This window comes from Varanus komodoensis, unplaced genomic scaffold (assembly GCF_004798865.1).
Source record: "Varanus komodoensis strain SLA01 unplaced genomic scaffold, ASM479886v1 scaffold7_1, whole genome shotgun sequence".
Taxonomy (NCBI): domain Eukaryota; kingdom Metazoa; phylum Chordata; class Lepidosauria; order Squamata; family Varanidae; genus Varanus; species Varanus komodoensis.
In genome coordinates this window covers 5087903-5100578 of record NW_025336479.1, presented here as the reverse complement: position 1 = coordinate 5100578, position 12676 = coordinate 5087903, and the positions used below count along the sequence as shown (strand labels likewise).

The 12676-nt window shown below is 45.4% G+C and overlaps 1 protein-coding gene across 2 annotated transcripts; it reads right to left on the bottom strand.

The window, feature by feature from the left end:
* Positions 1–759: 759 nt before the first annotated feature.
* On the bottom strand, positions 760–4949 carry LOC123035549 (urotensin-2 receptor-like). Of its 2 annotated transcripts, XM_044453885.1 has the most exons (3): positions 4809–4949; positions 3708–3822; positions 760–2053 (listed from the first exon to the last, which is right to left on the bottom strand). In XM_044453885.1, the coding sequence occupies exon 3, from the start codon at positions 1895–1897 to the stop codon at positions 770–772; it is 1128 nt and encodes a 375-aa protein (XP_044309820.1). In that variant the 5' UTR covers positions 1898–2053; positions 3708–3822; positions 4809–4949; the 3' UTR covers positions 760–769. The 2 variants fall into 2 exon arrangements, with proteins under 2 accessions (XP_044309820.1, XP_044309819.1); XM_044453884.1 differs by lacking the exon at positions 3708–3822.
* Positions 4950–12676: the final 7727 nt, after the last annotated feature.

The window sequence follows — 12676 nt, the reverse complement described above, 5'->3', positions numbered from 1 at the left end:
AGATTGTATGAACCAAGTCCATGCCTTCTGACTGACTAATACTCTTCACCATTTTGATCCGCTATATCGGAATATTACAACTTCCCTCTGGTTTTGTTTTTAATGTGCCTGACTTGATTTCCGTCTATCCCCCCTTAATTTTCTTTAACACTCCTTGAATGACTGAAGGTTCTTCCAACAGTTAGATTTTAGCTAGATTCTTAACATCACTCATTCATATTATATTGATATGATAGGAGAAAGCAAAACTAAGTTAATTCAGAGCAAACTTAATCGAAAGTGCATTTCATTGTGCCAACAACACTCCTGGCTGGTTGTCTCCGGATGGAGCAGTGGCACCTACCTGGAGTTAACGCAATATCATGTCCCCCACCCACCCCTAAAACTCCACCCAGTGAATTCAGCCTACCCTTTCCCCTCAAATGCACAAATACTTTATCCTTTCTCAAACCATACAGCACACATATGTTCACAAGCACTGAATGCTTTGCACTTTGGACATATAGTTCTAAATCATCTTAATTTAAGAATCTCTTGACAAAGATTAGTTCACTAAGTTACACTGACAGGTGTTACATGCTTTTGTGAATTGCTGTAACAGAGATGGCTCACCAAAATTTACTACTAAGACAAAAAGCAGTGGATGGGGCCACGGGGTTGCTCCCTGTAGGGACACATGTGCCTCTTCTGGGCCTCTCGAAACATTGCGCCTCCTCCGGGATTGCTGTCTTCTCTTGGCCAGGGGCATCTTGTGGACCGCTGGGTTTCTTCAGGGGCTGCTGCTTCCTCCAGGGATGGGAGGCAGCACAAAGGTCTCAGTGTAGTGCTGGCTGCTTGTGGACAAGGATCTCCCCGAGATTCTCTGGAACCTGTTCCTCCTCTGGGAGTGGACCCCACTGATGCTGCTGTTCAGGGAACGCTGCCGGTTCCTCAAATACTCCTTGTAGTTTTTGGTCAGCAGGGTGTAGAGGAAAGGGTTGATGCAACTGTTGCTGTAAGTCAAGCACGTCGTCAGGTAGTTGATGTTCCTCATGGCCTTATGGGACATAGGGAAAGGTTCGTAGTACTGGGAGAGGAGCTGCCATATCCAGAAAGGCAGGAAGCAGGCCCAGAAGACCAGCACAATGGTGAAGATCAAATAGAGCACTTTTTGGTTGGGGAGCCGCTTGGTCTCCTTCAAAGATGTTGTTTGGGACACCCAGTAAGTTCGGGCCAGTCTGATGTAAAGATACCCAATGACAACCCCTGGCCCCACAATGCTGGTGCAGAACAGGATGGTGATGTAGATCTTGTAGGACAGTTTGCTCCAGGTTGGAAGGCAGATGTTCTTCTCCCCTTGTACTAGCTGGATCATGATAAGCATTGGGAGGGTGAGGAGCAGGGACACTACCCAGATGGCCATGGCAATAGCTTTCCGGTAGCTCTTCGACCTTTTCACAGTATCCAGAGGCTTGAGCACTGCGTAGTATCTCTCCGTGCTCATCACCATCAGTGTGAAAATGCTAGCATGCATGGTGAGGAAATCCAGGCTAAAAAGGATCCTGCACCCAGCATCCCCAAAGTACCATTCCTGGATGAAATATGTCCCAACAATGAAAGGGATGGTGAGAAGGTAGAGGAGGTCTGCGAGGGCAAGGTTGATGATGTAGATGTACATAGATGCAGAGTATCTCAGATAGTGGCACATCACCACCAAAGTGTAGATGTTGCCTGTCACCCCAATAATGCACATGAGAGAGAGGAGAGTCCCGATGGTGCAGGTGGCTACGATGTCCTCCATAGAACTGGCAGTGGAGAGGTCATCCCAGGTGGTGTTGTAGGAGATATTGAGGTTGATTCTGAGTGGGTGGTTTTTGTCTGTGACCATCCTCACAGTTGAGGAGATGGGTCCTTCCATCACCTCCAGAAGGGTCTAACTAAACATACCTTCTGCTGTTCCAGCTATGGATGCTAATCACCTTGAAGAGGAGGAGGGGACAGGGAAGGGTTCATTTCTTAGCTGGCATCACTTCTTTCCTGTAGCAGCTCCCCGGCTTCGACATCACTGTTTGCTCTAGAAAAGTGACGTAACAGACAGAATGAGGTGGAATCACTTAAGGGAAGAGTCACAAAAGTTCTGAATCCTGTAACAGTGGGTTGATGAACTGGTTGATAGGAAGCCCACCTTTCCGGTTGTGGACTATTTTACAAGTTTTGCTTCTTTCTAACTTTGAGTTGCTGATCCATTAGTCAGCTTCTTGCATGAAGAAGGCATGGAGCTTTGCTGCCTAGCAGCTGTGAAATATTTGCTTGGTGGATTCCATCATCTGGTGCTCCAAGCAGGTAGTGGGAATAAACATGGTTTGAAGTTTCCACTAAGCCTTCTAACTAATGGATACATTGTACTAAAACCAACTCTAATCGCATTTTAGCACTAATCAATAACGAATTAACCCTGAATAGTGTTTCTATGTGTCTAAAGTCCTGTTCAGATATTACTGTAATCTCTTCTCTGGTCTTCAGTTTTGCTACCTTTGTCCACCCACTAGTCACCTGCCCAATTTAATCACTTCTGCCAAGTCTCTAAGTGACTCCCTGCCTAGATGTCACCAGTGGTTTCTTGTTCTTTCCTGGTCTTGCAAATTTCCTGTCTGTGCCTTAAACACCCTCCATGGCTTTGGCCCTCCTTATCTCTCTCCACTTACTTCCTGGCACATCCCATTCAGGGATCCAGCCTGTCATGTTCCACTGCCTTTAGCAATCTGACGATCTCTTGCTCACTGAACAGGTTCCACCAATTTTCCTCTCTTGTCCTTTCTGCCCAGAACTGCCTCCAAGAGCTCTGGGTGACCACCTCCATTATGTAATCCCACCTCAAAGCTGAGCTTTTCTGGGAAGACTTTAGGTCATCCCTCCCATCCCTATGCCTTAGCGTAACTAAGCCAAAATAAGTGAAATAGAAATCATTGCCTATTCGTCCCCTGCTAGCCCATGCCTCCATTTCCCCCACGTCCTTTGCCATTTTCTGCCTCTGGTTTACCTTGTAAACTGGACATGTCATACCTGTTCTTTGTAAAGCACAATGTACATAGATAGTGTTACATATATATTAATAACAATAAAATTGGCATATTGGGTGGTCTTTTGCATGCTGCCTCGTCAAGGCATCTCTTTGCACTCTGATTGAAAGCCCCATCAGTGAGGGTGTTTAAGGATAGGCTGGGCATGCATATGATAAGCATTTCATGAGCGGAGTCGGCTGGAGCTGGGAGTCAGACTAGATGACCCAGGAGACCCCTTCTGACTCGCTCTGTTTCTATGATCACCTTAAGGACAAAGCACTGTACAAAATCTGTGTGCACTGATACTGTTATGACTGCAGTGATGATGTGGAATTGCCCTAGAAGTAGGGGCGGGGACCTAATCAAAAGGTTCAGATGCTCCAGCTGGCACTGGCTCCCAGCACAGGTATGCAATGAGGATCTGCTCTCAGGAAGGCCATAGAGCTTATTTGCCATAAGCTTGTTCGTCCTTTTGTGAACTCCTGAGTGAGAGTCCATCACCACCTCTTATGGTAATGAATTTCACACATCTATTTAAAGTTGATTTCTCCTGCCATGCAATGCTTTACAAGGGATTTAGACCAAAGCATGGGGAAGGCATTTACACGGTGATATAGTATACTGCTGCCTCTGACATGAGAGGAAGTCAGAACAGGAGAGGGCTACCTGATTAGCAGCCAGGCAAAAGACGAAGCTGGACTAGCTGGACCCCTGGACTGGTCACATTTCATTTCATTTCATTGATTATATTTCTCTCCTTGGAGCTCTTCCTTTGTTCATCCTTGACAGTTAGATTTCCAAAACAATAAAAAGACTTTTGAGATTGTCAGATTGATTTAATTCAGCCGTTTAAATTGTTGCTTTTGTGGAACTAAATACTGCACAGCCCACATCCACCCATGAAGTTCTTTCAGCCTAACCTGCCTCGCAGGGTTCATGTCTCCATTGAATGGGTTGCATCTAAGTCGGAAAGGGACAGCCTATATCTATAAGAAAGGGACACTATTCATTTTGCAATACAACTAATGAACAGCTGAGCAGAGAAGACGTTTTGGAGGGCTTTCATTCATAGGGTCGCCGTAAGTTGGACATGACTTGATGGCACACAATGATAGCAATGCGACTCATTGACTAAAATCATTAATAAAAAACAGACATGCAGGGACTGGACTGGTGCCAGTGGGAGATTCCCCCTCCCCCCCCCCCCACAAGAAGGGTATTTTCTGTAGAACTGCAGCAGGGCAGAAAATAAGCAAACATTTAACATAACAAGAACAACAGCCCCATGCATTAAATGCATTACAAATGCATTTAACCTCACATCAGGTTTGGTCCCGAGTTCAATAGGATAGCAGTCTAGTTTATGGACAGAACTATTTCACTTCTATCCAGTTTTGTATTTTTCCAGGTTGGGAAGCAAATGAAAAGAGTCAGATAATAATCTACTTTCTTAAAAATGGGAAAAACAGTTGCTTCCGGAGCTGCTGAACTGAGCAACCAGTTGGTAAAGTAAGACTGTCGGCATGTCTAAGAAGAAGCACAGACACACAAGCGCATCCAGCAATTTATCTTTACATTTTGCATCAGCAGAAACACAAAACAAAACCCCACAATATCCTTTCCAAGGACTACAAATAAAATGTTCCTTCCCTTATACCTTTCATCTCAGGTGAGCAATCAGGTCAACCACACACATTTTGAAGAGTCACCAAATGAAGTGCAACACAAGATGAAATGAACATAAACACTGAAATTCCAGCTCCAAACCTGAAATCCAGTTGATGGGTTTTCTTCTTCCTAAGGGAAAATAAGTAAATAACAGAAGGCTTGGTTGGCATGTGTCTAAAGGATCTTTGTAGACACCAGGGAACAGCGCAAGACTCAGCGTATCTGGAAAGGTTGTGCAGAAAAAGAGCGAGACACTGCGAGTGCTCCCAAGCCAAGTAGGTTTGAAATCTGTGCCCTCCCGATCCTCCCATTCACTCATGCCTGCTATTTATGCTGCTCAGTGACGTTCGGCCTTGTGGAACTGCAACTACCCGGTGCTCGCTAGGACGCTTTTAAAGAAGCAGCTTCTCCACAGCCAAAGCTGGTTATGCTAATGCTGTGCTCTTGCTAGCCCAATAGACAGCAAGCCATCCGTGCGGCACATCCATGCGTTTGCTTCCTGCCAGCCAGAGGAGGAATAAAAGGGCTACTAATGCACTCTTTGAAACACCCCAAGCCAGCCCTAAACGGCTTGTGCGAATTTTTCACAGAAGCTTGGAAGTGAAAACAGGGATGAGCAAGGAGTGAGCTCTGATGCAAGGAGGAGTTAAATTCTTCTGGGGAATTGTCCACAAGTGTGTTGGCATGGAGGTGAATTTCAAAAGGTAGTCACTGGGATGGAGGATTCATTGGCAGCTGATGCGGCAAGAGGTTATCCTAAGTGACAGCTTTCAGACACATTGCCCTGATGTTAATATCCAGCTGTCCAACTTGTTTAGGATCGGGCTGATTTCTTTTCTGACTTTGGACAACTTTGGCAAAAATTACAGGAAGGTAGAAAAGGACAACTGGGCTGCTTTGAAAATAAAAACTTTTTAGGAATGGAATGGATGACTGACGCAAATCAGAGTTGGCAATATTGGACTTAATTACTTTCTGTTCCCAGCAAAGAGGGTTCACTGCTGACAGGATCATTCTCTGGAGGAGCCAGAGGATGGATGAAAAGAGGGAAGGAAGGAAGGAAGGAAGGAAGGAAGGAAGGAAGGAAGGAAGGAAGGAAGGGCTGAGCCTTCATTGTCAAGGCTTCTGGTGCTCCCACCCAAGAGCCTGCAGGCTCAGAGGAGAAATTGGCTTATTTGCTGATTAGCACAAGAGAGCTCTGAGGCAGGCTCTTGCTGCATCGATGAAAAGACAGTGCTAGGGGCATTGGCAGATGCTGAAGCATTGGCCTTCCACGAGCAGCTGAATGTGCAGTTGTAACAATGCTTCCTACCTGATAATGGAATGCCATCTCCTCATCCATCTTCATCCCCATGGCAGAGACAAAGCTTCAGTCTTGTCGAAGGCTCTAGGAATGTTTGCTCAAAAGGAAGCCCTGTTCAGTATTACAGGAATTGCTCTCTGGGCAATGTTGTAGGATCTCTCCTTTGTACCTGTAGCTCTGCTGCTGCATGGCATGAACTTGAGATCTGCTTCCTCCCATGCAGATGCTCTGGCTGCAGGTGTCTGGTGTGGAGCCAAAGGTGGGGAGGAGGTTCTTGCTGTCCTACCAACCCCAAAGCACACTCTGAACCATACGGTCAAAAGGTCCTGGGCTCCTAGCACCCTTATCAAAATGAAGGAGGGCTGAACAAGGAAAGCACCTCCAAGGTAGTGTGTGCCTTGGGGGCAAATAATGTGGAAGCAATTCGAATAGAAATAGTAGAGTTGGAAGGGGCCTGTTTTGGCAGATGAGTCCAGCCCCCTGCTCTGCTTCCACAGGTGGTCACCCATCTGGCTGCAGCCTGCGTCTTTCCAGCTTAGCAAAGGTGACTTGACATGCTCCCTTGATGCATAGCTACGCAGGCAAGAATCTCTGTGTGTAATTGATTAAGCCCAAGTGGAAGAGAGCACCAAGAAAGATTTACACCTGAGGTGATTACTTGGCAGTCGCACTGGTTCAAAGCAATGTCTCATTTTCTGCAGTCTGAGAAAAAAATGAAAGAAGAGATGCTGGAAAAATGCTGAAATCCTAGGGTTTGGCACCAGTGCTGTCTGACTTTACCATAAATAACGATTGAAGCAAGGATAACAATTCCAGACCAAACCGAAAGTGGTGGACAGTTGCATGGTTACTTTACCTTACTTATTTTTATTTTTATTTATTTATTAAAACATTTTTATGCCGCCCCATTCGCCGAAGCCTCGGGGCGGCTTACAACAATAAATTAAAAAATAATTATAATATTAAATTAAAAAATATAAACACTAGATTAAAAATACAAAAATACAATATAAAATAAGCTGCCCTGGCCAGATAAAATCCAATAATATTAACAGTTAAAATGCCGCTTAAATAAAAAGGTCTTCACCTGGCGCCGAAAAACAAATAACGATGGCGCCAGGCGGACCTCTCTGGGGAGCGCATTCCATAACTTAGGCGCCACCGCAGAGAAAGCCCTCCTCCGAGTACCCACCCTCCTAATTTCTTTCACGGATGGTTCCCAGAGAAGGGCCTCTCCCGCAGATCTCAAGGGGCAGCTGGGCGTATATGGATGTAAGCGCTCCTTCAGGTAACCAGGACCCAAGCCGTATAGGGCTTTATAGATCATCACCAACACCTTGAATTGGGCCCGGACTTCAATGGAAAGCCAATGAAGCTGACGGAGAACTGGAGTCATGTGAACATAACGCCCCGTCCCCGTCAGCAACCTGGCAGCTCTATTTTGAACCAATTGAAGTATCTGGACCGTCTTCAAGGGAAGCCCCACGTAAAGCGCGTTACAGAAGTCAAGACAGGAAGTCACCAGCGCATGTGTCACTGTCGCGAGGCAGTGTATTCTTAATATGTTTTACTTGTATTCTTAATATGTTTTACAGTGTGTATTGTCAGTTTATCTCAGTGTTGTTCATGAGGAGTGTGAATTAACTAACTGGATCAAGTTAATTTGCAGTGAGTGGCGACGCTTTGGGTGAATCTCTGAGAGGAGTTAAGATGAGCAGGGCTCTGCCACAGGGAGGGGAAGTTCTCAGTCACAGCAGCTTCTGGCACACCCAGAGGAAGCCTTGTGGGTAGAGACCTACTGGTGGCAGCATTCCTATTGGTGGTCAGCCCCCAGCCAGGGCATTCTGGGGGGGTGGGTGCAGCTTTGGCTCTGCTGGATCTGGATCCAAAGCCCCTCTATTTCTCCAAGAGGGCTCCAGACTGGACTCCAAAGCTATGCCAGTGTAAAAGTGGCATAGATACTTTGCAATTTCCAAAATTTATATTCCACTCAACTGATAACCTCAGTGAAGCCACATGTGCACACAGACAGGTGCATGCGCACACACTCTTGTCCTGGCTGGCATGAGCTGGCTAGGCATGGTAGTGGTGGGAAACCCAGCAATTGGTTCCCACATGTCTAATGAGGATCCCTCTGTTGCTGAGACAGTGTACAAAACTCAGGTGGCAAGTCATCCAGAAATCTGCTGGCTAGTCAAGGACATTCTAGGATATCTACTTTATTGCAGCATCTTCAAAAGATGGCTCTGACTAAGACTCCTGAGTAGTCTATGGAAGTCTTGCATCAAAAGTATTACACACATCATTAAATACAAATTAATTTACTGGGCTGACAATACCAATTAGAAAGTGATTGCAGGATATTTGCATAATTTATAATTAAGCAGATTTAGAGGGACCCATGAAAGCTATTTCACCATCTACATACTTATTTGGAGAAGTGTGCGTTTTCATAGGACGCCTATGACTCCCGCCTTAGCCATAAAAGTCTCTTTATAATCTAGCACTAGTAATTAGGACACAGGCGATGCTCCTGCTGCAGAGTGTCTCGCCTTCATATATTCTGCCTCTTTGAGTGCAACCACTAGGAGAAGAAAAGGAATCGGAATCAAGCCTGCCTGAAAAGAAGGGGAATATCCTGCTCCGCTCCAGTTCTCCGGGGCAGCTGGCATTTGCTCTCTGGACTCAGGTGCCTCGGAGAACTGGAGTTTGCCAGGTTCTTCTGTGCCTGGGATCCTGCCATGGGAGTAGTGAAGACAGGAAAGAGGGAGAGAGGGAATGGGGGAGACTCACTGGCTCCAGTTCGGACCGAAGTTGGGAATCAGCTATTGAAGAGAGTGATGCCAGCCTTATTATGAGACCAAACAGTACAAGAAGGCCAAATTGTATAAAAGAGAATTCCAAACAAGGTCCAATCATCACCCAGGCACAAGTTCCAATGCATGAAGCCTGAGCCCGCTCCTGCCACACGTGCTACAATCTGATGGGATATAGACCATCCCCCAAGTAATTTAACAAAACCAGCATTTTAATTCTGAAACAGCCGTCTATATGGCTGAACTTGCAGCATGGCCCACGCAGCAGCTTTTTTGTCATGCACCAAAACACACAGACAAACAAATCTACATATTTGCACCTTAGAGGATCAATGGACAAGGTGGGTGCTTATTAGACTTCGTTTTCTGTCCATCAGGCACTTCCAGGTCCCCAGTCGCTGCTCACATGTTACTGCAGCAATGCTCGGCTGCCCATTGGGCAGTATTAAAATGGCATAAATAAATCATAGGGGCAGCAATATTCTAAAAACTATTTTCACAAATATTTTTGCAAAATCAATGCTTCATGATGATGATGATAATTTGCTGCCATGGGAAGCCCTTATTCCTGGGATACATTGGAAGACCATTTGTGGCTGGCAAAACTGACAGTGGCTTTTGCAATCTTAAGGGGGGGAAATCAACATGTAAAAGGAGTGGTGGCAAGCTAGAACAACTTATGGACATGCTGGCGTGGAAGGGAACTGCAGGTGTTCCTGGAGAGGAGAGGAGAGGAGAGGGCCAGGAACCTGTGATGCAGCCAATCACCTGTCATGCAGGTCATGGGCCCTGGGGCAAAATGCGCACCTTATATGGCTTGTGCCACGGTGTGGGTTGCCATATCACCCATAGGTTTGAACTGGGAAGTTCTTTGCTTCAGAACTCAGTGCAGCTAGCAATGAATCTTTCCAATTTAGAATGTAGGAAGAGTAACACTGGCTTATATTACTGAAGGTCTTTAAGAATTATTGAAGCAAAAGGTTTGAATGCACTTTTAGTATCTAGCAGGAGTAACTGCTATCATCCAACTATTATTTTGGGAAGGGGAGGGTGGAGCAATTGGAGACATGTTAAAACTATGCAAATACCTAAATCTCTTTATCACCCATTGGAGAACTAGCTTATGTGCCAAGCTAGTCGCTGAGGAATAATAGGAACGAATCAGCTTAAACTGGTGGAGGAAATACTGTCTAAACAGCCAGGAGGACCTTTCTGAGGAGGAAAGGTGAATTAATGTTTGCATCTGATGCTCCATCATGCGGCTGTCTGCCGTCGATTGCTGCATGGCAGGTCGGTGAACAAAAAGGGAGACCGTGAGCAGCAGGTGCTCTTAGCAGGGCTGCTAAGAACCCCTTTTAGCAGTGTATGTGCACCAGTCGGCCTCTAAAACCTTCCCCCCCATTCTTGCTGCTGCAGCATTTTATCATCTGGGCTGTGCCTCCCTATCGTATTGGGCTTCTGACTGCTCATTCTTGGACTCTGAGTGCAATTTGTAGCTGGCTTCATAAGGATGCAGGCATCATCTGGTATGCGATGGAATTCATTGCCTGCTGGCTTTGCGTGCACATGCAAACCATTCATAGAAACTCATTTGTGTTGAGGAGAATCAAGTCTTTGGGGCAGCTAAGAAGCCTTCTTACCAATGTTACCTCTTCCACAGGTCAGAGGTGAGCTTAAAGCTGTCACACTTGCCATTCAGAAGGGGGCTGGAGAGCTGTGACTGGGATGCTCCTTCTGGTGTCTATCAGGTTATATCAAGCCCTGCAATGTTTTCCGTATCCACATCTCTCTGAAATGAATATTTATTTGGGAAAATAAAATAGTGTGTTTGTTGACTGCCACACTGCCCTCTATTGAGATGAAGATGTCTCACCAGCATGTGCATTTTATGTCTAGATTCCATTTATATTTCAAGTTTCCACTAAAATAATCTTAATCAGAGCTAGAAGTATAGGTGTGAAAAGAAAACAAAAACGAGTGTGTTTATGCAAGTGTGTTACATTTTGACAGAGGAAAGATTGTCTGCATGGGAACAGATTTTTAGGAAGGAAAGCATTAGCAGGCTGGTGGCTGTTTAGCTGCAGACGTCCTTGGAGGACTCGGCGATCAATTTTCGACCACTGCAGTCCGGTTTTAGGCTGGGGGCTGGAATCGAAACAGCCTTGGCCACCATAAGGGATGACCTGCTCTAGTGGGGAACTGCAGCTCTGTTGCTCTTTTGGGTCCTTTCGGTGGCTTTGATATCACTGAGCATCCTACCGTAGTTAGATCGTCTCTGCCCAGCAAGATTCAGCAGCATATTGTTACGGTAGAGTGAGAGGCACTGTGGAATCTTCTGCCCAAGGAGCCAAATTAACTTGGCTGGCCTTAAATATCATACCCATTGACCTGGAGCTCCTACATGCCCTGCTTATGTGAGGGGATCCAATGACAGAGTGTCCCTATCCCCACATTTTGGGGAAAGAAGTGCAGATGATGCACCACCATAACCACAGGGCTGTGTATGAACTTTTCAGCTGACAAACACACCTGTCCACAAACAGAATATTACTGCATTTTCATCTGTTCTTTTTTGCTTGCAGACTCTTCATACATATGGCAAGTAAGTTGGGCTGGTTTTCCTTGTATGAGATTTTTTAATCTGTCCTTTCCAAAGCCATCTTTCCAAATGCCTACCATATAACCATGATGCCCACCTAACTTCTTGTTCCTATGCACAGTCTAAGGGGCAGCAGCTGGAATGAAGAACTGCGGGCATGACAAGGTGGGCCAGGGCTTCCCTCTCAGTTTCCCAGTCCACAGGCCTTTATCTCTTTGCTTATTTATCTGGCCAGGGCAACTTCTTTTATATTTTTTATTTTATATTGTTAATTTTAATTTTATATTGTTATTTTTGTATTTTATTGTGTTGTAAGCCGCCCCGAGGCTTCGGCAAGGGGCGGCATAGAAATGTTTTACTAAATAAATAAATAAAAAAAATATTTTGCTACCGTCTAATAGCCGAAACTTTCTGGGCAGTTTACAACAGGACATGAGATACACCACGTTAAAATTGTATCCTTGTCCAAATTATCTGTGGAACCAAGTCTAAGAGTCTGTAAGGATGGAAAGACCTTTTTCTAAAGAGAGTGGGGGTGGGGGGTAAAATGCTCAGAATGAATGGCTGAATCAATGTTTTGCAACCGATGGTCAGTTAATAAAATCAGTGGAAGTTACTACACAAGGAGGGAGCTTATTATTGTTTGCCTTGCTTCTGCTAAAGGGGACTCAACACATGTTCTTCCTCCTGCAGAACCGCACCACGAGCAGTTTGGGATTTTCATGTCTCCGTTCCTGCTGCAGTCCCCTATACACTGTTCAGATCCACTCTGCAGGACCACTTTCTACCAGCCCAGAAGAATGTACTTAAATCTGGAGCCAATTCCACTTTTTAACAGACTCAACTGCAAGCATAAAAACAGCAGAGGATCTTATGGCACTTTAAAAAACTAACAGATATATTGTTAGAGGTTAAAATTCTGAGCATATAAAAGGATGCCAGCAGCTAAAGAGATCTGTAGGTGAGACTTTCTGGCAAACAGATGAAAAGGCTCTTTTCCATACTGGAGCACATAGCCAATGTCCCATCAGCTCTTTGCACTCGGTAATAGGCACAGGCACAGACTGCAGCAGTTGTGAAAGGCATGGACATGTCTTAGGGCTAATCTTAGGACTTTTCAAAACACTGCTAGTTCACTGGCGCTTCTGCTTCCATATTCTTTGCAGGATTAGCATTGGCTCCTCTCCATCTTTCTCCCCCTAGAATTTCTTCCTGTACATCTCTCTGTTCTTTCACACAACCACTAGGT